This window comes from Curcuma longa, chromosome 5 (assembly GCF_044706935.1).
Source record: "Curcuma longa cultivar G26 ecotype Majalengka, Jawa Barat chromosome 5, ITB_CL_G26_1.1, whole genome shotgun sequence".
Classification (NCBI taxonomy): domain Eukaryota; kingdom Viridiplantae; phylum Streptophyta; class Magnoliopsida; order Zingiberales; family Zingiberaceae; genus Curcuma; species Curcuma longa.
This window is the reverse complement of record NC_133865.1, coordinates 2,848,858-2,876,838: the sequence shown is the minus strand read 5'-3', so window position 1 is coordinate 2,876,838 and position 27,981 is coordinate 2,848,858. Positions and strand designations below refer to the sequence as shown.

General features: G+C 35.1%; 1 protein-coding gene across 1 annotated transcript; it reads left to right on the top strand.

Annotated features, from left to right (window-relative positions):
* The first annotated feature begins 537 nt into the window (after nucleotides 1-537).
* On the top strand, nucleotides 538-27,938 carry LOC141829312 (TOM1-like protein 9). The gene is made up of 10 exons (XM_074716757.1): nucleotides 538-806; nucleotides 15,921-15,999; nucleotides 18,562-18,660; nucleotides 18,749-18,865; nucleotides 19,029-19,189; nucleotides 23,256-23,337; nucleotides 24,846-24,931; nucleotides 25,341-25,514; nucleotides 25,855-26,393; nucleotides 27,145-27,938. The coding sequence occupies exons 1-10, from the start codon at nucleotides 706-708 to the stop codon at nucleotides 27,765-27,767; spliced, it is 2,061 nt and encodes a 686-aa protein (XP_074572858.1). The 5' UTR covers nucleotides 538-705; the 3' UTR covers nucleotides 27,768-27,938.
* The last annotated feature ends 43 nt before the right edge of the window (nucleotides 27,939-27,981 follow it).

Genomic DNA, 27,981 nt, shown 5'->3' with positions numbered 1-27,981 from the left:
TCTGAAAAATTACAATGAATTTTATAATATTTTGTATGATTTATATCGGTGCAAATAATGTAATTTAAGATATGTTTGATATGATATTTAGGATAGGATTAATATGATAGGATAAGAATTTGGAATTTTTGAGATATAATTGAATTAGTTATGACAGAGTAGAATTGTAGAAAAAAATTTAAATTTTGATGAAGTTGAAATAATACTTTCTTCTAATTTACTTTTTCATATATGATAGTGAGATCGATGATATAGGATCGTTAGATAATGGATTTTATTTTATTTTATTTTTATTTATTTATTTATTTATTTTTTGTGCAGAAGATAAGAATTTGAAATTTTAAAAACTGAATCGGATCGGATTTTTCCCACGGGAGAACATGAGACGGCGATTTTCCTGTGTGAGAACTCAAGGAACAGCCAATCCATCCAATTTCTCAACGTCAACACATGAAAACATTTTATTGGCGGGCGGCCCAAGGAATAAAAAAAATCAAAATAATAATAAAAAAAGACAATGCCGACTTGCCTTCTCTCTCGAAGATAAGGGGAAAGCGAATTTGAGCTGCGTGCGCAGGTTTCTTCCTTAGGGATTCGCCTTCTCAGCCGTTTCGCCATCTCGATCTCCCTCTTGAGTTGATTCCCTTCCGGTCGCATCCTCTTTGATAGGTTCGGTTAGTTGTTTGGGGTTTTGGGGCTTCGGCGATGGCGGGCGCTCTGGTGGATCGAGCCACGAGTGACATGCTCGTCGGTCCGGATTGGTCGATAAACCTTGAGATCTGCGATGTCCTCAATCACGAACCCGGGTATGTGATTCTGCACTGGCTTCTGCTTCCTCTTTCCTTAACGCTGTTTATTTCTTTCTTCTCAGTCGGAGTCCTGTTTCTTTTGTAGCGAATTTCTCTTCAGAGTGTAAATATTGATTTTGGTTGTTGTTTCTTTCTTCTGTTGTTTGCACCCCCTTCAAAATTCTCGATTCTTGTGGATGTCGGTTTTTATGCTACGAGATCGAAATATTTAAGTTAACCTTTTAATTCTAAACAAACATAAGGTTTATCAGCGTGGAATTCTCATCCATTGGGTCAGGTAGGAACTACTTTAGAAAAATTGCGTTTTATTTTAATTGTTATGCTTTGGATGAGACTAATGAATTGGAACCATCGTATTCTTATATTCTTATTTAGTATCCGATACCAAAAAAGAATGGTTTGGTTTAGTTGCACTAATAACTGATCATTTCATTTTGCCTTTTTTTTGTACCTTTCGATGTTTGATATTATCATAGACACTGATCATCTACTACTTTCTCTTTCCTAGGGAAAGGTAACAAAATATATCCATTAAGTGATTGTAATTATCCATAAAAGTGGAGTTTAGAATTTTGCATACTTGGGAATGTTGACTGGACACCGAGTCAGTTTACTTAAACTGACCTTGCTTCATATCCTGGATGGCATACGTGAAGTGACATCCTGTTAGCTCTAATCTTCACTAATTCATTGTTACTCTGTTAATAATTTAAATATGATAGTAAGGTAGGAGGCGTAAATGCTGAATATGTTATTATTCATGAAGTTCTGAGTATTACAGTTGAACGAGTGTAACGGGATTTTTATTGGTGAAACTAGATTGCAGCAAATGATTAATTTATCAGTGAGAGTCTCATGGGAGGTTGTTTAATGGTTTATGGTTTACGGCATCGTCAATACAGACGTTATTAAACAACATTGGTAGACATTGTGATGAAAAAGTGTAAACTTTGGAGTCTTTTTTAGGGTGGGGGGGGGGGGGGGGGGGAAGTGGTGGGAGGGGGAGGAGACTAAAGTTCAAATTATAATTACATTTGTTACGTATTTTAATCCTTATGTAACAACCCATTTAGATGAGAGAACTCACTTATTAACTTGTTAGGCTGCACCATTGTTCTAAAATCCTCAAGTCCAAATTAATCTAATCTTATAGAACTCCTCTATTAACCCACAATTCACCATGTGGGGCTAATTATGGTGTTATAATCTCCCCTACTTAAGGCTTGAATCATCACTATTTATTGGCATGTGAGGCATAATGATGGCTCCACTATCACGTATGCAACCGTTTCCAATGCCTCAACATGGTTTTAATTAGATTGGATATGATACTAATTAAGTTGTCATAATGTCTTTGTTTGAAACAAATTGCTTAGCAAGTCTGATAACAAGTGATCATGACATTATTACATAAGGTGAACTAAAAGAAGATAACGTCTCTTAACTTGCTCTTTTTTCGCAGTAAGCTCGCTATGCCGCTCATTGTAATCTAAAAATTGTTTATGCAATTGGGGTCACCGGCGGCTGAATATGGTTTTCCTTGAGTCAAGGTTAAAGTAATATATAACAAATGTAAGATCAAATAAAATATATAGAAGTGATTAAGAAAAGCAATAGTGGTGCATTTTACAATGAAAGCATAAGACTATAAGAATATAGAATGCAAACCCAAGACATGAGTGACTCATTGAGAAATGCTGATACTCCTTCAGAGTGGTATACACACCTACCGCAATGTGCCACAAATTCATGCAGTAAACTTGTTGTTGCCATGTTTGACAATTGAGGTCCCAATAAGGGACTACCATGTAACATAATCTACCAATCTTGATTTTCCACATTGTAGAGTAAAACAAGCATTTGGGTATGCCATTAATAAGAATATGAAGTTGATTATCAAGAGCAAGATAACATACAAATAAAAAGGAATTATTTAACTCCTTGTTATGCGAAATAAGTTACTAAGTTTTTCTATTGTGATGGATGATTTATTAGCCTCCAATCCATATGTGATGGGTCAATTCTTTCTAATATTTTTTTCTACAATTTATATTTAATCATAGCCTAAATTAATAAAATCTTGTAAATTGCTTAACAAAGCTTATGAATGTATTTATTAGAGTCATTATCAACTAACTATTTACTAAGCATGTTTATTTAGTTTAAAACATTTGAAATCAAAATCTATATAAGATTATAATTTAGCCATTAAATTAAGTGAGAAAATACACAAATTAAATAGTTAGGTGCATAACATTATAAAAACTTAAATTATGTTAATTACTGTTCTGGCCAAATACCATGGATGATCAAGCACTAATCAATGAACGGGTTGATGTGCCGGTGGTTATCGTTGGAGATGACGAAAATACTTGAAAAACACTCTAAGAGTTAGAACGACGTCGAGATGGATCCCGATAAACCACTCTGATGTTTAAGTTAGGGTTTTGCGAAAGGAAAGAGATTAAGGGCTTGGGGAAATTAGAGTTTCGTGTGTGCATACCTATTCCCCTGGGTATGGATAATCTTTAATAGAGTTATCCATGTGTTCCATCTCCGAAACATAAACATCTGTTTAAGGTTTGTTCAGAAATATGTGTTACCATTTATAGTATATTTTCATATATGTGCTCTCGTTGTCCATGTCTTCTGTGATACTTGCTTGCTTGGAGAAATAATTTTTTGTGATCTTATGGGTGAATCGGCTTTATGAGCTCAACCTATAACCGGATAAAGAGAGACCTAAAGCTGAGATGAGATCGGCGCACGAGATCGAGCAAAGGTCGAGGTCGGGACTCGAAGTTTGAGGCCGAGATTGGAACCCGAGACCGAGTAGAGGCCAGGGTTGGCGCTCGAGGCTTGAGGTTGAGATCGGAATTCAAGACCGAGTAGAGGCTAAGGTCGGCGCCTGAGGCTAGAGGTCGAGGTCAGAACCTAGGACTGAGTATAGGTCGAGTCGGTGCTTGAGGTTGAAGGCTGAGGTCGGAATCTAAGACCGAGTAGAGGTCGAGGTCAAGACCCGAGGCTTGAGGTCGAGGTCGAGACCCGAGGCTTGAGGCCGAGGTCGGAACTCGAGACCGAGCGGAGGTCGAGGTTGGTGCCCGAGGGTTGAGGCCGAGCAGAGATCGAAGTCGGGATCCGAGACCGAGTAGAGATCAAGATCGACGCCCAAGCCTGAGGTTGCTAACTTATTATCCTTCGAGATTTATCTAGTCCTCCTTGGTCTTGACTACTAACCCCATATCATTCCGGATCTCGTGGGCCACGTGGCAGCTGTAGGCTTCCATAGTATCATAAGCTTTTTCAATTAGTCTAGTCGAAAGAGGCGTAGTCTGACTGACTGGACTATATTTAGTTGTCATTAAGATATCTAACCTGACGAATCATGGTGTCAACACCTCACCGGGACAACTGTTTAGGTCCTTGTTTCTTAGGGGATAAGATATTACATTTAATGCTCGTGATACGCCAAATCACTGATGAACGTAGGTTATATATGATTTTTAACCTTGTTTAACACTCATCTACTTGTAATTCATTGCATATGATCTACTTATCACACCTTATTCCTTTATTATTATATGTTTCTACTTCTTTTGCTCGGAGATCTGCTCTTTGTATGTTTTTGATTGACAGGATGTAATTCGAAGCTAAAACGATGTATTATTGATGGTGGAGCAAGGAGTGGAGAAAAGAGACTCACACTGACCGTGCTCATCATCACGGGTGGGTTTCTTACGCAGCAAACATGAAGAAAAATGGAGGAAAAAAAATAACAAAGCAGTCAAGGTCATGCCCCAAGGCACGGCCATGTCACACAATCATGCCTCTATTTTCACATGACCATGCCTCTATTTCCACACGGCTGTGCCTTATTCCTCGTGTGCAAACAGTTCAAGGTCGTACTAAGAGGCATGACCGTGTCTTCTATCTGGACAGTTTTGCAGACTGAAAGTAAAACGGACATAACTTTTAGCTCAGATTGACCCACGGGCCGTGCCACCTACCAAAATGAAAATAACTTTAAGATCTACAACTTTGTTTTAGGGTGTGCCGAATGATTCCTTCTCTAGGCTGTGCTAAATAGCATGGCCATGCCTCCTAACCATTGTCATGCTCGGTGCTTTGTCCAAACTGCAGACCAAACTTTGAACTATCATAATTTTCGGCTCAAATGGAGTTATGGGTCGGTCCATCCACCAAATTGAAGATAATTTGATGCTTTACAATTTTGGTTCAGAGTTCAATTAATGAAAATTGGGTTTATTGGGTGAAAAACTCGTTGAGGCGGAGCCTTGTAAATCAGGAAAAATTTGAGCAGTTTTAGGGAGAGGATAAAAGGGGAAACAAACCCTTTCTTGAGGGAGGAGGGGGATATTCTTCAAACCCTAAGGTCTTAGCTTAGGGAGGGTTCTCCTCACTTTGGGGAGACCCTAAAAGCTTCATCTTCGCCCATCCATCCTACTCCGGAGCGAAAAGATCTTCTAAGGATGCCCGAGCTTCAAGATAAGTCCTCCTCTCTCTTGTGGATGACGATTTTCTTGCATTCTTGTTGTAGTCTTTTTGCAATGGAGTAGATCTATGAGTTTAGGAGGTAGGATAAATATTAATATAATGATGGTGATGTAGACAAAAATCTTATCCATTTGCAGATGAAACTTCAACAGCAGCTAGGTCTAGAGGGAAATTGTGAGCATTACGTTCGTGCATTACTTCCATACCAAGGTTTGCGCGGTTGATGATATCAACCCAAGTGTTAATAACACGACCCTTATTGTCAACTACGGATTGGTTAAAATTAAAACCTAGTTCATGTTATTTTTCTCTATTCTATGAAGTGTTTATACTTGTTTCACATATTGTGTGCCTTGAACGTGTTTGATGATATATTTATGTGAGCGTATGTACATGATTATGAGGGGTAGATTACGGTGTAGGAAGATCTTAGGATCGTATGGTAGGGGCGCCTTATAACAAGAGGTAAATCTTAACTGGACTTTCCGAAGTTATCCTTACATGGTAGTAAACTCTCATAAGGGATAGCTAATAGTTGGTGGCCACTAGGACAAAGTCTTTAATAGAGGTACTCGGTGACAGAGGGTATGCCGTTTGGATCGTATGTTCGAGGCGCCCTGTGACAGAGGGTAAACTTTAACCGGACTTTCTGGCGGCACCTTTACTAGAGGGTCACCACACTAGGACTTCAAGGTCAAATGCCAACGTAGCCTGACGAGGTCAGATTGGTATCTTAGTTAGAATCTCTACAAGGTGGTAAACATAGAGAGTAAGGGAGTAAACATGGATTAGGGACGTTACATAGCATTGATGTGAAATCGAAATTCTAGACTTATCCATCTCGACCTATTAATCCTCAAGTCAATCTCTCTCTTTACCATATCCACAATCCACAATTCTCAACCTATTCGCTTTCTTTAGAGTCTAGATAACTAGCCTTGTGACATCACTATAGCTATCAACAGTTACTGTGGATTCGATACTTTTTATTACTTGACGACGACCGTATACTTGCGGTAGCTATCAAGTTTTTGGCGTCGTTGCCGAGGATCGAACCCGGGTCACCCGCGTGACAGGTGGGAATACTCACCACTATACAAAAACTTGATAGCTACCGCAAGTATAAGATCGTCGTCAAGTAATAAAAAGTATCGAATCCACCGGGACTGTTGATAGCTATAGTGATGTCACAAGGCTAGTTATCTAGACTCTAAGGGAAGCGAATAGGTTGAGAATTGTAGATTGTGGATGTGGTAGAGAGAGAGATTGACTTGGGGATTAATGGGTGGAGATGGATAAGTCTAGGATTTCGATTTCACATCAATGCTTGGTAACGTCCCTAATCCATGTTTACTCCCTTACTCTCTATGTTTACCACCTTGTAGGGATTATAACTAAGATATCAACTTGACCTCATCAGGCTACGTTGGCATTTGACCTTGAAGTCCTAGTGTGGTGGCCCTCCAGTAAAAGTGACGCCAGAAAGTCCGATTAAGGTTTACCTACTGTCACAGGGCGCTCGGACATACGATCCAAACGTTATGCCCTCTATCACCGAGTACCTCTATTAAGGATCTTGTCCTAGTGGCTACCAACTATTAGCTATCCCTTATGGGAGCTTACCATCATGTAAGGATCACTTCGAAAAGTCCGGTTAAGGTTTACCTCCTGTCACAAGGCGTCCCGGTCATACGATCTTAAGATTTCCCTACACCGTAATCTACCCCTCATAATCATGTACACGCGCTCACACAAACATATCATCAAACACATTCAAGGCACACAATATGTGAAACAAATATAAACACTTCATAGAATAGGGAAAAATAATATGAACTAGTTCTTACATCACCATTATTACGTTAATGTTCATCCTACCTCTTAAACTCATAGATCTACTGTATTGCAAGAAGACTACAACAAGAATGCAAGAAAATCGCCATCCACAAGAGAGGGGAGGACTTATCTTGAAGCTCGGGCATCCTTGGAAGATCTTCTCGCTCCGAAGTAGGATGGATCGGCGAAGATGAAGCTTTTAGGGTCTCCCCAGAGTGGGGAGAACCCTCCCCAAGCTAAGACCTTAGGGTTTGAAGAATATCCCCCTCCTCCCTCAAGAAAGGGTTTGTTTCCCCTTTTATCCTCTCTCCAAAATTGCCCAGATTTTTTCTGGTTTACAAGGCTCCGCCTCAACGAGTTTTTCACCCAATAAACCCGGTTTTCTTTAATTGAACTCTGAATCAAAGTTGTAGAGCATCAAATTATCTTCAATTTGGTGGGTGGACTGACCCATAACTCCATCTGAGCCGAAAGTTATGATAGTTCAAAGTTTGATCTGCAGTTTCGGCAGAGCACCCAGCGTGACAGTGGTTAGGAGGCACGACTATGCTATTTAGCACAGCCTAATGAAGGAATCATTCGGCACATCCTAAAACAAAGTTGTAGATCTTGAAGTTATCTTCATTTTGATAGGTGGCACGACCCGTGGGTCAATCTGAGCTAAAAGTTATATCCGTTTTACTTTCAGTCTGCAAAACTATCCAGATCGAAGACACGGTCATGCCTCTTAGCACGGCCTTAAACTGTCTGCACACGGGGAATAAGGCACAACCGTGTGAAAATAGAGGCATGGCCATGTGAAAATAGAGGCATGATTGTGTGACATGGCCGTGCCTTGGGGCACGGCCTTGACTACTTTATTGTTCCTTTTTCTTCATTTTTCTTCGTGTTTGCTGTGTGGGAAACCCACCCGTGATGATGAGCATGGCCAGTGTGAGTCTGAGTCTCTTTTCTCCACTCCTTGCTCCACCATCAATAATGTATCGTTTTAGCTTCAAATCACATTCTGTCATTCAAAAACATACAAAGAGCAGATCTCAATCCATTAATCCCCAAGCTAATCTCTAACGACAGTGGCACGCTACCAGGAGGAAAGAGTTTGCCATGTGAGAGAGGAGGGGCTCCCAGGGGCGAAGGTTGTAATAGCGAGTATTATTGTAGCACCTTTAACATCACTTGGGAGGCCGATTCATTAATCTTCTCTAGCGTAATGACTATTACTTCGTCGTAGCTTTTTTCCCTAGCGGAGTCGTGGTTGTCATTAGTTCTTTCGGTGTTAATCATTGCAATGTCTTGACTTAGATTCCCACAATGTTGTTCTAGCTAAATATTGTGGATGATCGAGTCATCGGTCAACGAACGGGTTGATATGCACACTCCTTGGAAGTTGCTATTGGAGATGATGAAAATACCTGAAAAACATTTCAAAAAGAGAGTTAGAATAGCACCGGAGATGAATCTCGACAAGCCACTTCGACGCTCAAGTTAGAGTTTTTGTGAGAGGAAGGAGATTAAGGACTTGGGGAAATTAGTGTTTCATGTGTGCATACCTGTGCTTCTAGGTATGGGCAGTCTTTTATAGAGTTATCTATGTGTCCCATCTCTGAAACATAAGTATCTGTTTAAAGTTTGTTCCGAAATACGTACTATCGTTTATGATATATTTTGATATACACACTCCTGTTGTCCATTTTTTCAGAGATATTTTCCTTGTTTTCCAAGAGAAACAATCTTAGGGTTTCATGATTTTACGGACGAACCAGCTTTATGGGTTCAACCTAGAACTGAACAAGGAAAGGTCCGAGGCTGAGATGAGATCGACGCATAAAACCAAACAAAGGTTGAGGTCGAGATCGGAGGCTTGAGAGCGAGGTAAGAATTTGAGACCAAGCAGAGGTCGAGGTCGGTGCTTGAGGTTGGAGGTCGAGGTCGAAACATGGGATTGAGTAGAGGTCGAGATCGATGTTCGAGGCTGAAGGGGAGATAAGAACCTAGGACCAAGTAGAGGTCGAGGTTCAGACTCGAGGTTTGAGATCGAAGTCGGTGCCCGAGGCTTGAGGCCGAGTAGAGGTCGAAGTCGGCACCTGAGACTAAGTGGAGGTCAAGGTCGGCATTTGAGGTTGAGATTGTTAACTTACTATCCTTCGAGATTTATCTAGTCCTCCTTGATCTTGACTAATAACCTCGTATCATTCCGGATCTTGCGGGCCATGTGACAACTGTAGGCTTCCGTCGTATCAATTACAATATCTTGATTTTAAAAAATATTTTGGTATGTTAGATGGGAAGCAAAAAAAATCATCAGTAACATAATTAAATTTCAATCTTAATTAAACAACAACAACCAAGCCTTATTCTACTAGGTGGAGTCGACTATATGAATCATTCTACGTCATTAAGCTCTATCCCTACTAGATCATCATTTATATTTAAATAAATTTTATCTTGTTTTATTATTGTTAACCAATTCTTCTTTGACCTTCCTCTTCCTCGTTTAATATGCACATTTGTTATAGTTTCACATCGCCTAATTAGAGCATCTATTGATCATCTACATACATGTTTGTACCATCTTAAATGTGTCTTTCAAAGTTTTCCCTCAATAGGTGCAATCCTGACTTTTTTTAAATATTTTTATTTCTTATTTTGTCCATCCTTATATATTCGTACATCTACTTTAACATCTTCATATCTGCAACTCTCATGTTCTACTTATGTGTTCGAGTTATAGCGCAATATTTAGCTCCATATAACATAGTAGGTCTAACTATCATTTTGTAAAACTTTCTTTTTAGTCTTAGAGGTACTTTACTTCACAAAGAATACCTGACACTCTCCTTTATTTCAACCATCCTGCTTGTATTTTATATAAGATATATTTTTTAATCACTCAATCTTTTTGCAAAATGAATCATAAATATTTGAAGCTTTTATCTTTTATTTTAACAATTATCTTATTACGTCTAATATTTTTAAACTTAAGTTTCATATATTTTATCTTTACTTTACTAAGTCTAAAACGTTTCACTTCTAATGTTTTCTGTCATGATTTGAGTCTAGTATTTACTTCTTAATAGATCTCATCTATTAAAACAATATCAAACAACAAGCACTACGGTACTATATCTTAAATGTGTTCAATGAGTTTGTCTAGTAAGTTCAATCTTAATTAAACAATTATATAAAACTGTCCATAAAAACCCAAATTAATTGGACAATTTAATTAATCACATGTAGTTGAACAAATTAACTAGATTAAATGTTATAACACTAATGATGAAATATAATAATACCAATGACAAATAGATAACAATAGTGACTTATTCGTATTAATTCTACTAAATACATCATTTCTGAAAATTGAAAAAATTAATTTCATGAATCCTTTACATGAATTTGGTTAAATGCATATGATATTAACTTGAAAGAGAATAGGATGAAGCATGTGATTAATGTAAATGCCATACTAATTATGCACATTAAAATTGACAATTTATCAAAAAATTTATCAAGTCAGTTTGTGATAATGAAAGATTACTAAGATCACCAATAAAATAAAGATAATGAAAGCATATGTGAAGCAAACTTTGATGCCAACAATTCATACAATGAGATAAACTGAAGATAAATAATTCACCATTAAAGCAGTTGATTCTCCTCTTCTTCTTATAATGATCAACAATTGTTTACCTTAAGAGGCAGAGGAGTTTTATTTTTAACATAAGGTCTTAGAAACAAATGGTAATTTTTTCAGTAGGCAAGATTTAAATTATATAGATGTGTTTCATTTTTAGCCTAAATACCTAAATTTTTCTATTTTTAGTTAATTTTGAAATTTAGATTAAAGTTAAATTATAGAACACATTTAATACAATCTAAAGTTTGCCTTTTAAGACCTTGTATTCTAAATAAAGCATGCCTCTGTGCTCTCAAGATAAACAATTGTTCATTATTTATTTTCATTTTATTTCATTCTATAGATTGTTGGCATCAATGCTTGATTCATATATCCTTATATTATCTTTATTTAATTGATGATTTTGGTGATCTTGCATTATCACTAATTTGCTTGCTAACATTTGTGATAAATTTACTTGTAATGAGTATGCAATTTGCATTGATCACATGCTTCATCCTATTTTCTTTTAAGTTAATAACATAATTTGTTTCAATTTTTAGAATTTATGTACTTAATAGAATTAATCTCAATAAGTCACTATTGAAAATCATCTATTTGTCGTTATTATTATATTTTGAAATGCATGTGAGTGATTATGTCGACCAACTAATTAGAATAGATTCTTTTGGGCACTTTTATATAATTGATTAATTAAGATTAGGCGAAATCTTATTTATATTATTAATGATCCTTTTCTTTTTCCTTCCTATCTGAACAACTCATACTATTGTTTAAGCTCAAAATTTTATAACAATTAACCTTATTTAAGTTTTTATAAGTATTGCTTAACTATTTAATTGGTGTATTAATGGTGGATTATTAATTTCATACATATTTTGATTTCAAATGTTTTAAACTAAATAGTAATGCTTACTTAATATATTAATAATTAATAATAACTTTGATAAATATGAATAGGTTTTATTATTTTAGGTTAGATTAAGTATAAATTGTAGGAAAGGATGAGAGAGAACCAAACCATGATATATACATTGGGAGGCCAATAAAATGTCCATTACAATATAATATAGTAGTAACTTATTCGCATGTGCTCTTGCATAGTGAACATACGATATATAATGGGTTGGCTATTTGCTGCCTGAAATTTGGTTCTACTACAAATGTATATTCCTCTCTCCTTTAGTATATTGCTATGTTATTGTTTGTTATCTCGTCAATCACATACCACTCTACCTCTCAAGGACATTCTTTTATAGTTCTTTTCCTTCGGTTATTATTCCCTTTCTTTGTAAGTATTCTTTTATCGCTTGGATAAGACAAGTTATCCTAAATTATTTTCGGATGACGGGACATTTGAGTCAATTCCCTTCTTTATCCCTTCACCTCTCTTTTTGAGTTGCGCAAAAGACGCTTTTTTCCATAATCAATTGTCCATTCTGACACTTGCCATCATGATCCTTTCCATTGAGCCCCCAACTTTTCTGGGTATATAGCCAAAGGCCGAGATCTGAGCATTTTCTAGTATTTGATAATTCTCTCATTCTTACCATTGTCTAGAGTCCTACCTTTAATTACACTTTCCTGTTTTTTTTTTGTTTGTTTGCAAGATACTTGATAATGCTCTTCCTCTCGCCCACTTTTTTTGTTTTTGCTATTCATCTATTCAATTATTCTACTTTCTTGTGCTCAGCTTTATAGCTAATCCCTTTATTTATGATGGGTTGATTCATATTCCACAAAAAGTCTATAGTGGGTTGCAAGAGAGCCTTCACTGTTAATTGCTCTAAATGGTGTTGTGGATCGACTTAATGTTCACTTGGTGGCTTAGTGAGCCTTCACTGTTAAATGCTCTTAATGGTCTATGCACACTTTCATCATTAGCATTAGTGATGATTTGATTGGAAACAAATAAATGGAGCACTGTAGGTAATATCTTCGTAGTAATGACTTGCAATATCTCAAATAGTTTCTTGCCATAGAGGTTGCCTACTCAAAGGAGATTATCAAAATTATATGATTCATGATATGTATCATATGATTCAATATGATTTGCTTATAAAATAATATGATTTTTATGTATAAATTTTTTGTTCGTGATTCAATTTGATTCAATATGATTTAATATGAATTTTATTTTATCGAATTCTAAAAATGAAAAAATTAATTAAAGGCTGAATCTAACTAAATAAAAGTAAATCAACCCACTATGAAATTAAATGAAGTATAATACAAACTAAATTAAATATATTATAAAAGAATGAAAACAATGTATTTTATATTATATGATAGAATTATAATGGTAGAAAAGGGTGAATTCTCGAAGTTAGCATTGGCACAATCGAAAAAATTTACCAAGTGGAGATACAGAGTTGGTAATAGCCAATGTTAGTTAATACCTAATAACAGAGAAGAATAAATTTGCACATTGATACATAGAATGACAATAAGGGCAGAATTGATAGTGCCATATGTCATGTCATGACAACAATGATTTTTCTATGTATTTGACAAGGAAAATTTTTATTGCTCAGTTCATTTCAATTATTAATAGGATGATTGAGAATAATTTGTATCATCATCAATGATAGAGAATACTAACATATATATATTTTTATCATAAATAAATCTTAACTTATTCCATTTATTTTATTATGTTATTAAAGAAAATATTATATTATTTTAGATACTTTTACTTATCAAAAGTATTTTAAAAAATATAGAATTAATTTTTCACATATTTTATAATTTTTATTTGAATCTTATGATTCACGGTTTGTTGTAATTGATAATTTCAAAATTTATCAAAACAATTCACGATGTAAACCTTAATATGATAACCTTGTAGTAGACATATATCTCTCAATGATAGTATGTGTTTGATTTTCTTGAGGTTATTATGCTAGGAATCAAATCGGTTGATACCATGGTTTAAAATTTCGAGTTGTATCAGAGTTTCAATTTATGATTAGAACGATATAATTTCAATACCATATCATGCCGTGCCAATACGATTCTGGTCCTTTTTAAATATAAAATATTATTATAATATTTGATTACTATAAATACATACTATTAGGTTAAACTAATATTTTAAAATTTAAGATTGACTAAAAATTAATTTAGGATTAATTAAATTCTAGACATAATGATTAGGTTCAAGTAGGTTTAAATTATATTGAATTTAATTTATTTTAGTCAGTTTTAGTAGGAATTTTTCCCTCTGTATTTGAGGAAAGGAATAATAAAAAAATTAAAACAAATTATTTCATGTGTTTAAGGATGAATGAAATAAAAAAAGAAATTAAAATATGGGGAAGAAGGAGAAAGAATTAAGAGGGGGAAGAATTAACCAAAAAAATTAAAATTGAAAATAAACTCAACTACCTGGTAAAAATTAATTGTTAAAAAACATAAAGAAAAATTTTTTAAATTGAAAAAAAAAACTCAGCCCTGTCTGGTTGCCATGGTCTCACGTGAGGCCTTTGTGTGTTCATGGAGCTCGCGCGAGGCCTTCACGTAATCGTGGGACTTGTGTGTGGCCTCCGCACGGTCGTGTACCTGCAGCGAGGCATCCATGTGGCTCACGTGTGGCATCCTCGAGGCTGTGGAGCCTTGCACGGGGCATGTCAGTGCCAGCATCGTGCCAGTTGATAGACGAAATGATATGTTTCACTTATGCCGCTTGGTACGACATGAGATTTTAAACTATGACACATGAATTCTAATGTTAAATTAATATCATTAGAGGAGAGTCACTAGTTGGTTAGAGGGCATTCGCTAATTGATCTAGAGAAGTAGACAATGTTGGCTGGGAAATTTAATTATCTCATAATTACAATATTTGACATACACTTTACAATTAGTAAGGTTTTAAAAGGCGGTTCTAAGCGTAGAGGATTGAGCCATTAGCACATATCAAGCATGTAAGATAAACACAATTAGTTATGCAATTTTAAAGATATTTATATTGATAAAAATGATCAACAAATATTCATCCAATTCAATATACGTCAATCTACAATATAAAATATACAATACAACAATGTAGTATAACTAATATGTATATAATTATCAAAAATATTTTTCATTTTCAAAAGAATGATTGACTTAACATTTACCAGTTACATACTACCACATTTGAAACTTAATTTGTTAGTCTTTTTTAGTAAAGCAAGATATCACTAAAGTCCTCAAATGAGTTTTTGACCATCATACAAATTGAACTATATTTTTTCTTTTCACATCCTTGTCTCACATAATCATTCACCTAGCCCACTTGTTGGACTTCTTGAGTGCTCAAACTGTGAAAACAGTATATATTACATGTGCAATGCAATCCCTTGCCTCTATAGAAACTTGAAGATTAGTCAGGATCATTGGTAGACAACCATAAGAATCCAACAGCACACTAAGAATACTTCACAAGGTTTCTTGTTTCGATATCAAGGTCATCTTCAGATTGTAGGGTATGGTTCAGTCAAGTTCTCTCATAGATAGAGGCTTCACGTTACGCTATTGTGTTGTTTCTTCTGTAGAGGCAATGGAGTTGTACTAGTATAATTAAGCTACTTTGTACAACCACTAGTCCAGTGTTCTATGCGAGGATGCACCACAATGTATTGGAGACCTAATTATAAACACCATATATTCTAGAGGGTAATGTGTAAAGATATGATCCCCCCTAACTTGTGCCTTGTTGAACCAAATAGAAGTCCATGTCACAAGTTAAACAGTTTGATATTAGAAAATTACATGCTTGGTTATGTTATTCCCCATAGAAATCTTGTATTCCATGACCAACAGCCCTGTTCCCTCTATTATCAACGGCAAGTCTGTTTCTCCGTGACCTAAGTGATTAGAGTTTAAAAATCAAACTTGGAAAAAAAATATACATTGACTGATCCTTATACCCACATTTATGGCCCCGCCTAGAATCTTTCATTTACCTTTGCCCTTTGGTTCTTAATATCCTTGACCATATATTTGTGCTGCATCTCTTCTTGATAGAATTTATGTTTCTTGCCATTTAATATATGTTCGTTATCAACTGTATATTTCACAATATCTGATAATGCAAAACTTTTCCAAGTAGTGATCCAATTCATTGCTTTGGTTTACAGGCAAGCTAAAGAAGTAGTAAAGATATTGAAGAAACGTATTGCACATAAAAATTCCAAGGTCCAACTTCTTGCACTTACGGTAAGTTCATCAAACAGTTGGGTTTCAGTTATTATGATATCTTCTGGAACTATTCTTATTGGGTTTGCAGTTGGGTTTCAGTTATTATGATATCTGCTGGAGCTATTCTTATTGGGTTTTCAACATTGTTGATACAACCATGTTAATGAGTTGGTTAAGCTTATGCTTCTTTTCATCCTTGTATGCGGCATTTTAACCAGAATATTGTGACTGCATTTATCTTGTTTTCTAGAGCCACATTTTATTGGGCTTTCAACATTGTTGATGTATTATTGGAAAGATAAAATAAAGAATAATTATTCCTAGAATAGAGTAAAGAGCAACTATTCCTTATCAATTTAGAATAACTATAGTAATATATAAGTCATTTTTGCAACTATGATAATTTATGGGGAATATATCTATTCATATCAACCGATCACTCCATTAAGTTTTTCTATTTTCAATATTAATATATTAATTAATATAATTAAATTTAAAATAATTTTCACTTATTTTTTATTTTAATGTGTATCAAGATGAATTGATATAACTTCTACTCCTATAATCTTCTTTTATAGTTTTCATCCATTTGATTTGTTTACTTCCAAAAAACAAGAATATACCAGTTAGATAATCAATTAAATTAGAATTTTGGACAAATTAACTAAAGAAATAAAAATATTATTTGGATTCATGTTAGGACTTGCTAAAGCAGGCTGAGTCTCAACATGGTATGATATGTATTAACATGATTGACAGGTAACACAAAAAAGATTATCCATGTTGATTAGTATTGGAACATGGATAGATACATCTCAACCATGCAATCTAACATCATTTAAGATTTCAATTCATGGTTGAAAGAAAAATTGCTAAAACTGATCTCAAGGGGCATGTGAGGTGCTAAAGTAGGAGGATGCTCTACCTTCTCCACGCTAACCCATTGCTGGTCGAAGTGCTGCCCTGTAAAGGAGTAGTTGCAACTTTAAACTCAACATTGACGCGCCATTTTTTATTTCTCAGTTGGGATTCGCATGTAGTAGGATTGAGGGAAACACCAAGCGAAGGTTGGGTCACCACTGGATGTCTATGCCTCACCATATGGAAATAAATCGGGGGAGAGTGACAAACTCTTTGTGGAGGATTAGCATGGTTGCAGACACGGGAAGAAGTTGAGGTGCCTTTGCATTGCAGGTGGGCATATTTGGAGATGGGTATTGCATGTGGAGGAGGAGCTCTCAACCACAAAGGAGTTCCCACTTTAGTATGAAGTCCCATCAGCCTCCCTACATCCTTCAGTTCTTTTTTTTTTCCTCTCCTCTTTCTGTGTCTCTCTCTCATGACTGCCACTTCACATGGATTCCAAATCCCAAGTGCAAAAAACTGGTGTCATCTTTAGCCATTGTGCTTGTAGTAGATATGCCTTTGGTCAAAGTCTTAGTAGTACCATTCTAGAGAGTGATGCTGCATTCTCCTGCTTGCATACATGTTTCTCTATATCCTGTGTGTTCCTCCACATGATCTTGGTATTGCTGCTGCAAAGCAATTTCTCTTCCAGATCTTGCTTTGTGGTGTTCTTAATTTCTACTGCAATCATTTGTTTTCTTCAATATGTGATCTTTTTTTCTTTTTCCCTGTTAATGGAATGATCTGCACTGCCAGCTCCTCATATGTCCATGGGCAAGACAACCTCTGCACTCTTCTTCAGGGTTGCACAGTGAGGGAGTCCTTGGTCATTCTTCTTCCTTAAGCTTCCCCTTGTTCTTAGCCTCTTACCTTGACCTCCCAGGCCACTTCTTGCATTTTGACATTGCTTTGGATCCCTTTGTTCCTTCTTTAAGCACATCAACTTCTCCATTAAAGACCTAAAAACCACAAGGGGTAAAGCATTACGTTCTTAGTGTGGTACTTCTAGTGAAGGGTCATGTTGTGCTATCTGTCTCCTTGGGAAAAAATGTCTTTCTTATTTCACTACTAGCAAAGAGCCATACTATCTTATCCATCTTTTTCTCCAAGACCCTTGAGCTTTCCTTTTCCCTCAGGCCATTAGGCTCTATGGTATATGTTGTTTCAAGGAGATTCTCACTCAAGAGATTTGTTCTCAAGAAACCGTAGACAGAATCCCACTCAGGAGGCCACACTCTTGGTAAGGCATACATTTCAAGAAACCTTAGACCTATCTGCCAAGATAGAGAGACTTGGTTTTTTGCTGGGTTCTGTCATGATTGGTGTTGCTACCAGAGGGCAGCCTATGTTTCTGATGGCTCTTTAAATGACGTCACTAATCCAAGCATTATATGCTGGACGTAACATGTTAGAGCATATCATGATATTGACATGCACAAAGTGAAGTTGCTTGTGATGGAAATGACAGTGCATACCTTGTCAATGTTTGGCTTGTGGTTATTGGCGATCTCATATGACAACTAGGATAACAGGCTATCATGTTTAAGTATCCCTCTCCATGAAAAAAGGGTCTTTCTTAACTCTGGTAAAGAGTTTCTTTTGTCTGATTTAATATGAATCTGATATACCCTTGTTTTTCTTCTCTAAATTCCAACTAATTTGCTTTTTCTTCAGCTTTTAGAAACAATTGTTAAAAATTGTGGCGACATAGTGCACATGCATGTTGCTGAGAAGGATATATTGCATGAGATGGTCAAGATTGTCAAAAAGAAGGTTCTTGTTTCTCTCATTCAGATGCATCACTATTTTCTATACTTGCTGATAAGACTGAATCATGTTTCCTTGGTCTTTTTTCGTACAGCAATCTGATTTTCATGTTAAGGAAAAAGTACTCATATTAATAGATACATGGCAAGAAGCTTTTGGTGGTCCTCGAGCACGATATCCACAATATTTTGCAGCTTATCAGGAACTGTTGGTATGCTTATGTACTTTTTAAGCAGCCTTAAAGATAGCTGGTTGCTATTACAGATTTACAGATGTTTATCAAAAAATGTCTAAAGATGTGAACTAGTTAAAGTTTTTGTAAATGATGATCATGTTTGCCAATAATTTTCTTTTCTTTAACTTTTTATGCTCAGAGAGGTGGAGCTGTTTTCCCTCCAAGAACAGAAACGTCTCCACCTATCTTTACTCCTCCACAGACACAACCTCTGCGAACTTATCCGCCATCAATGCGAAGCCCTGGTTTTCAAACTGAACCACCTGAGTCTTCAGTTGCATCTGAATTTCCTGCTTTGAGGTACTTAATTATGTTCTCATAATTTTCTTGTGTTGTTGAGTATATATTCCTTGTTAGCTACTTTCTTTTTGTTTCCACTTTGATGGCTTACCTTTTCTAGTAGTACTGTGTCTATTCAAGGGAAAGGGCTATTCTAGGAAGCATGGGGCATCAACATTTAAGTTACAAGAAAGTATGGTTTGGGATGCCTTCGCCTGTAGGGGTTATGTTTAATACCTGTTATTGTAGACAAATTTTCAGTTCATTAGCATGAAATATACAATTTCCATTGTACTTTTTAAAAAAAGTTCTTCATTCACTCTTTATCTGTTGCACTTTCATTTTTTTTCCCAACACATTCATTTCTTATACATTTCAGCTTAAACTTTAGATTTTATTGGGTATGCCAGCTAATATGAAAATTTGAAAAGTACTGATGGTGGTATTAAGTAATAAAGATTGGGCTTTATGTTGGCGTTTACAGCCAACAGTACAAGTATAAACCTATGATCTTAACAGAGGTGAGATCATCACTCATATGAGACAAGAGGGGTATTTACCATTTTAGTTTCTCGAAATGCAAAGGATGGGCTCAGGGGTTAGGTGCCAAAAGTGATCCATCTTCACCACTTGGATTGCAATGAGAACTAGCAAAAGATTCTCATAGTTTTGTGGGCCAATCTTGTATTGATATCCGTGATAATTAGGAGAATATTAAACATAATAAGTTTACAGGAACAAAATGAGTTGGAGAGAAGTGATGAGAAGAAATATGCAATATATAGTCTTTAAATTTGTGTATATTGTGAAAGTTCAAAATAAAAATGGAATAGGTATTGATAAGGCGGTCAAGGACTAGCATTGGCATAATATATTGAAACACACTGATAATTCTCATGGTTCTTTTTTCCTGCTGGTCATCTCTTTATTCACTGTTTACCCCAGCAATTCCTGTTTTCTTGATGCCGATCTTCTTTGGTGATGACTCCTGCATGAGTGAGCTCCAAAATTGTTATCCTGCACTTTTCTACCCTTTAGGTTGAGCTATGGGATTAAGCCATGATAGAAGTCATTTATTCCAACTATATGACACAATCAGTACCTAGGAGAATATTAATTACACAAGTGTATGGTTGCAGATAGTTATAGCTTGTAGTGTTTCAATCATTAGACTTTTTTATTATTGTTTTTGATGTTGCTCAAGAGTGCTTTTATATCAAATTGATGCAACACTTGATCTAATTAAATTAGGATAAAATTGATGAAACACAAGATAATTATCTCACAGAGAAATTCTACAAAGAATTGAACAGGAAAAATACTCTTAAGCGCTTTTATAGCGTGATAATATGACTTGTTCTTTGTGAAATAATATCTTAGTTCATCCCTAATAAAACTCTAACAAAACTTTTGTAAAAACTCTAAACAACTTTTTCAAATTCTTTAAAAAAATCTTTTCTACTAAAAATATAAACAATTTAGATAGTTCTTAAACTTTAAATAAATTTAAATGAGATTTGAAAAGGGATTTTTCTCCAACCAAGGAGAACTTGACTCAGGCTAGATGTTAACACTTTTTCCCATTGTCAATTTCATGCAAAAAGTATAAATGACCTGACAAAGTTTGTTGAGCATGGTCTCTTGTTATGCTTTCTCTGGTGACCTTTTCAATGATTGATTTCTCCTTTATTTTTAGTCGCCCCTACCAATGAATAAGAAAGTGCATTAACTTTTGATAGCATGAAGATGATGCCCACATTTTCATAGTAATCTTTGGGTGTAAAAGTGAAAATATTGAGGATGAATACAACTAAATACAATCTTTAATAAAGCCAACATTTTAAGGAGGTTCAAATTTCTACCAGTAAATCTACACGTTCTTCAATTTTAAAATTGAATTAGTGTTTAAATAAATTGGCATTTAATTAGCTAGTGTAAATAAATGACATGTTAAATAAACTAGCATTATAATCAAATTTCATCTCAACGTAGCTTCAAAAGTATATGATATGAGATAAAATGGATTTATACTGCAAGGTGAGATTTATCATATTACTAGTTATTTTATAGTAATTATTATTTACTATAATGTTATTCCTAGTATCCACACACGTCTCTTGTAACTTATCATTGGAACTATTTGTAAGGTGGCTAGTAAATAAAGAAACTAAGACAATCTTTCAAGTGATGAATAACTCAACAAATACACATAATATAGGAGTTTTAATTGATTTTCCAATTTTAAAATTGACGTTGTCCATTCTTAATTCATGATGTGTTGGCTTCTGAACGATATATAACTTGTGAGCCCAGGTATGTTGATGATTTTTAAAGGGGTCAAATCAACACAAGTTCTTTTAAGGTTGCATTAGAGGGCCTTTTAAGGTCAAATTACTGGCAAATCTTTCTTTATTCAAGTTATTAGAGAAGTTCCTTAAAGTTAATTTATCATACATTTTTAGGGTAAAATTAACAAAGGTTCCAGCCCCCCCCCCCCCCCCCCCCCCCCCCCCCTTTTGACCAAACCAGATTTCAACCCTTTTATTTTAATTAGAAGTATTGTCTATTAAATTATGAAGGGACATATATTTTAATATTATTTTTTCATTTTATGTCAATATATGATGGTTTTTGTGTCTATCATGTGATGGGTTTTAAACATTTTGCTAAACTTCTGTACCGACTTCTACAGTTTATTGTTGGTAAAACGTGCTCATGTAGTGAAGGCCATCTTATAAGGATGAAAAGATTCCTAATGTCAACTAACGAATCTTTAAATTTTCTAGGGTCTCTCTTTTTTTCCATCAAAAGTAACATTGTCACGCTTAGGCTATATTGATTGTGATTCTCATTCTCATGGAAATATATTGGTTCTTCTCTACCAGCTTCTACAACTTTGTGGGGAATGATGATTATAAAGTAAAGCAATGTGATAAATAAAATACAATGCAGAAAGATACAATGAGTAACAGTGACAAAAACCAACATGTGAGTAAATAACAAACTATTGACATGAATGAAACTTTGTGTTTTTAAGAATAATATACGATCATACATAAACATTTATGAGAAAAACTAATTAAATGTAAGAAATATAAATTTACCAACTAGATAAACAAAAAAAAGGATTAATGAGATAATGTGAATTGAATTTGGCGATGAGGTTGCCACAAGTTTGAATCTCTAATCTAGCAAATTTTTTGTTGCAGTAGTGTTGTAGTGATTTGGATTGCTCTGCAAGATATTTTTGGAATATGGCTTGGACCAAATCCAAATAGTGTATGCCTCCACTTGAACTAATCTCATTCCCTCAATTTTCTACCAGATGCCTAGATCCCTTATTTTAATTGTACTGAACCTGTTCTATTAATTAGCAAATTGGACCAGATCTCTTCCTTCAATTAACGTGCCTACCACTTTTTCTTTTTATTTCCTGTGGATAGCTAGCTTCCTATGGATAGGATCCTTTCCTTGGTCAGGGAGGATTGCCGATGAAGATATGGTGTGGAGATGGTAGATGGGTGGATTGGTGATGAAGACATGGGAAAGAATTAATCAATAAAAGGATGACTATTTCACAGAAAAAAGATAAATTTATTCGCTGTTTAACTTGAATATAATATATCCTAACTCCTTTTATATATTGATGATAAGATTTATTCTTTTGTAAACTAATAACTTAGTTCCTCCTACGTAAACTGTAACAAACTTTTTCTAAACAAGCTCTTTGTTTTTACATCATACTAAAAATTTAAACAACTTTGAAATTAAAAAAAAAAAATTTGGATTTGAAAATCTCAGTTGCATTAGTTTCCTCTATTCACACTTTATATCCATAGTTTTTCATGCTATACTAGATTATTACTCACTTGAAGAGGAACATTTTGGCTCACATGTACTGATAATTCCATTCAATTTTGCATCTTCACTGAAATTCAGAATGTTGGTGGTATAGATGTTCTGGCTGAGATGTTAAATGCTTTAGATCCTAGAAAATCCATGGTTTTTCATGCTATACTAGATTACTACACACTTGAAGAGTAGCATTTTGGCATACATGTGCTGATAATTCCATTCAATTTTGCAGCCTCACTGAAATTCAGAATGCTGGTGGTATTGTAGATGTTCTTGCTGAGATGTTAAATGCTTTAGATCCTAGAAACAAAGAGGTATGGTTTGCTTTGAGACTTGATGCTGTTTCTTTTACTCATTCAAATATTACTTTTAATTTTGGCGTAGTTGTAGAATGTGAGAGCAATATTGTCATCAAGATCCTACCTAGTCATAGATCCTGAAATTTAACAGTGTTGTCACTGTTGTTGGTCATCAACCCATGTTTGCACAAACCATTTGAGGTTGGCTTATGGATCTGATGGCTTCACTAAGTTCGATACAAGATTGTAATACTAGTTAAAATTCAAATCATTCAAACATTTTTATTATTATATAAATTAGAGTTTTCTTTGGTCTCCCTCTCTCCTTTTACACCTTGATCACCTTGAATCCCTTGAATGTGGTTGTTTAGTTAATCAATTTTCTTTCATTTTATTATTTATTTGAGCTACATCTATCACTCTTGAATGATAGCTTGCATCAATCATAGCTTTCTCAAATCTGCTGTATTGAGTTTTACATATTTTCTAACACCACTTTAACCTTTTTAAGTATCGTATCTCTACTTAGATATTTTCGACAATACAATTCTAGAAGCTCCTCTCCAATTCAACTGCTCACTTCAATCCTCTCAACAATATTTTAGTCAATATCTTCTTGTTAAATAATATATCTAAGATAGTAAAAAATCTTACTCGCAACCATTTCATGCTTATCCATCTCAACAGTTACATCAATTCTTTCTTATAATTGAAAAGAAACTTATATAATCTCAAGTCTGCTTATTTTGGATATAATTGGTGAGGTTTATCTAGTACCACTATTACAAATAAACATTTCTTGGAAATCATATTTAGCATTAACATATCTATTAATTTCCAATATTTAGATTATTATCACATATTCTAATATCATAAAACATAATTTAAAATTTCTACAGTGAATATATATACAACATAATATAGTCGATAAGTATTGCAAGTAATAACCTTTTATAAGATTGGCATGAAAAATTAAGGTCTTTATTCAGAAAGGGTTCAAAATTCCTTAGATGATATGACACGAAAAATTAAGGTCTATTTTAACAAATGCCAAACTTTAAAATGTTTATTTTAATACAACTCTATTCCAATATTTGATTAAGTCAAGTTTGTCATGCTTGAGATTCTACCTAGGAATTGGTGGGGAGGCATAGGAATGAGTCATGAGTTTGAAAGATTTCAACCCAAGTTAGACCCTACTTGTAGTTTGGACCATTGAGGCCAATTTGGGTTGGAGGATCTTAAGAATCTAAGAGCTAGATTGTCTGCAAGTTTTATTTTTATATCTTGGTCCAATGTCCACTTTGAAGGGAATAAAAAAACTAAAACTGATTTCCCACTTTTGAAGGGAGTTTTGTTTATAGATTCTCTTAGTTGCATTCTCTGGAGTTAGAAGTTCATGTCTCAGATTGAGTTGATAACAATACATTTTTACCTTTAGAAATCCATTTATGATAAACACTACCTGTACAAAATTTGTATTTAATGTTGAATTTTCTTAACCAGAATGATTTTATATGCAGGGGCTTAAACAAGAGGTAATTACTGACCTTGTCAGTCAATGCCGCACCTATAGACAGAGAGTTGTCCATCTTGTTAACACAACATCGTAAGTCCTCTGCTTCTTTCATTTTATATGAAATTCTTAAAAGATTCAGTCTAGTGAAGTTATGTAGTAGTTCATCTTCTTGTGCAAAAGTGATGATCTATATGGCTAAGAAGTTTTCTATTTGTATCTACACCACTATTTATAGTTAAAAATAACTTTGTGCATTCGATTCACATTATCTGTACTTCTTGTATCATTCTTCTTTTCTTTGCTTGCCTCGCTTTATTTTTTCAACTCTCTATTATGTTTCTTGATGATGGCATATTAAAGTTGAATGTTCTGTTACTTACATCTTCTGTCTGATGTCACATTTAAAATTTTATTTTGTAAGTTGCCTGGTTTTGCTCATCACTTGTCATGAGTGAGTTTTTTTTTTTTTTTGCATAATCCATGTCTTGCTTTATTACAGAGACGAGGAGCTACTTAGCCAAGGACTTGCTTTGAATGATAATTTACAGAAAGTACTAGCAAAGCATGATGCTATAGCTGCTGGAATTGCAGTTCCTGTTGAGAAACAGCAAAAATCTCTCCAGACACTTATAGATGCTAATGTTTCTTCATCTAGCAAAGTTTCAGTCCAAAGGTAAGAACCTTTTTATTTCTGTAGGTGGTAGTTGCTACTCTTGAAGCCATGCCCATGTTATAATAATTTTGAATTCTTGATACAAAAATTTTAGGTTAGCTGTTGCTTACAATAGTTCCTGCAAGAATTTGCTTCATCTGAAATCTTTAAGTATAGTTTGAAGATTCTTGCTCTCCTCAAAGCTTAATAAATTCAACACACCAAAATTAGCAGATCATGTTAATGAAAGATTTGAATAGCTTCCATAGAAACCTTAGTAATTTTTGGCTTACACCTATAATACTAATGATAATTTGATGCTCTTTTTTATTTCTATTTGATTTTTGACATTCTGGGATAGGTTGTCAGCTACAAGCACAAGTGCAAATAACCAACCTCCTCTACAGAAATTATCGCTGCCCACACCACCTCAACCTGATGGTCCAAAATCTTCTTCAGTTAAATTAGATCCAAATATGGACCTTCTTAGTGGTGACAACTATAATAAACCTGCAAAGGACGATCTACTAGCTCTAGTTCCTGTAGACCAACCTGCTACAAATTCTGCTTCAGACCAGAACATTTTAGCTCTTGCAGACATGTTTCCTCCAACCAACATTAACAGTAGCACACCTCCAACCAACTCATTTGATTCAAATTCTGCATTCCCACCACAACAGATATATCCTGCTGGGTCCGGGTCCAATCTTCAAATGCAACTCCAGCAAACATCACAATCACATGCAGCGCCCTTTGGTAATGGAAGTATTCCAAACTCAGTGGCATCCCAATTTGAACAGACAAGCTATAACAATGGGGTACAGCTAAACCAGGCAACAAATGCATGGAATGGTCAACTTACTCCAGCACACAATCCACAGCAGCAAACCCTGGGCCATGGTAATATCATTTTTAATCCTTCTTTCTACCTGTTCTTTGTTTCTATTTAGCACTTTTTTTTATTAATTTGATTCTTGCTCTCTTTTCTTTCCATTCATTGTGTTTGTCTCTGGACAGCTATCTGTAATAGAGTAAGGATGAATTGCTAAAATGGCAAAATTCACTTGCTTTCTTGCAGTGTTTACATAGCATAAGGTCTTTGCTTTCCTTATGAATTGTTTAATGAGTAGAAGTATGACAAGTTTTGTGTCTGTTGAATATTACTTTCATCCTCTATTCATCTTATCTTAGACAATACAATTGTATTTATGTATGATGTACACATGGGCATACCTCCATGCTCATGTGGCTTCTTATGAAAATGTGAATATATATCATTATATTTCTGGAGGGGCTAGCGCACACTCATCTCACTTTATCTCAATTTTTTGTTTTTTTTTCTCAATTAATTAAATTCTCAATGCTTATGCGCCAAGTGTCTGTATGAGTATGCATACATGTCTTATTAGGCATTAACTTTAGGACTAGACATCCATGTGCATGGCTAACGTGAGGTACCAAATCAGGATTCCTAGATGATACTTAATGCTATGAAAGAATGTTGTGGAGAATTTCCAACTGTTCTGAAAATGAATTATTTATCATAGTTATAAACATTATAGACACAATTAACAGAAACATTTCCTTGGAAAGTTGTACCTACACTTATTTGCTCGGATAGTTAGATGGTTGTTCTTTCATTCTATTGCAGTCGCAACTGAACAAGACGAGGCTTTTCCCCCACCGCCCTGGGAAGCACAACCATTGCAGAATGAAATAGCTAGCTTGAAGCCTCAACCACTGCAAGCTGAACAACTTGGAGCTGTACAACCTCAACCCACTCCAGGTGGACAGCTGGAGGGAATGCATCCACAGCATATGTTGGGCGTCCAGCTTACTGGGGGTTTACAACCTCAATTTGGGTCAAGCAGTCAATTTCCAGGCATCTATCCTCCAATGCAGAACAGTCAGGTGATGCCTATGTATCCGCAACAAATGCTAGGAGGTTATGTAGGTACGAGTCAACAGACAATGCAAGGGTTTCAGCCAACAGGATATGGATATGGCCAGCAACCTGAAGCTCAGTACTATGATCCATCGAGATCTGCTTATGCTTATTCGAGTTCGAATGAACTCCCACAGAGAATGTATGGGCTCTCTATGCAGGATAGTAACTCTTACTCAAGCATGACTTCTTCCTACCAGATGCCTTTATCCTCCCCCTCATATGTGCACAAATCGAACAAACCATCGAAGTCACAGGATAATCTTTTCAGTGATCTTGTTAGTATGGCCAAAACAAAGCAAAATAAACCTACTGCTAGTAAAAGTTGATAGCTTGTGAAACATACGGATATATAATTTTTCTTTTACGAATTGTTCCAGTTATGGCGTCTCTCTTTCAATGTATTTTCCCGTCTCCACATTTGTAAGATCTCTTTTACTAGCAATGATATGTATATTTGTATTTTCATGGTAAAAGAGTCGAGGTTGATTAGAAAGATATTAGAACTGATTGCTTTCACATCTGATTTGTTGAAGTTTCTGA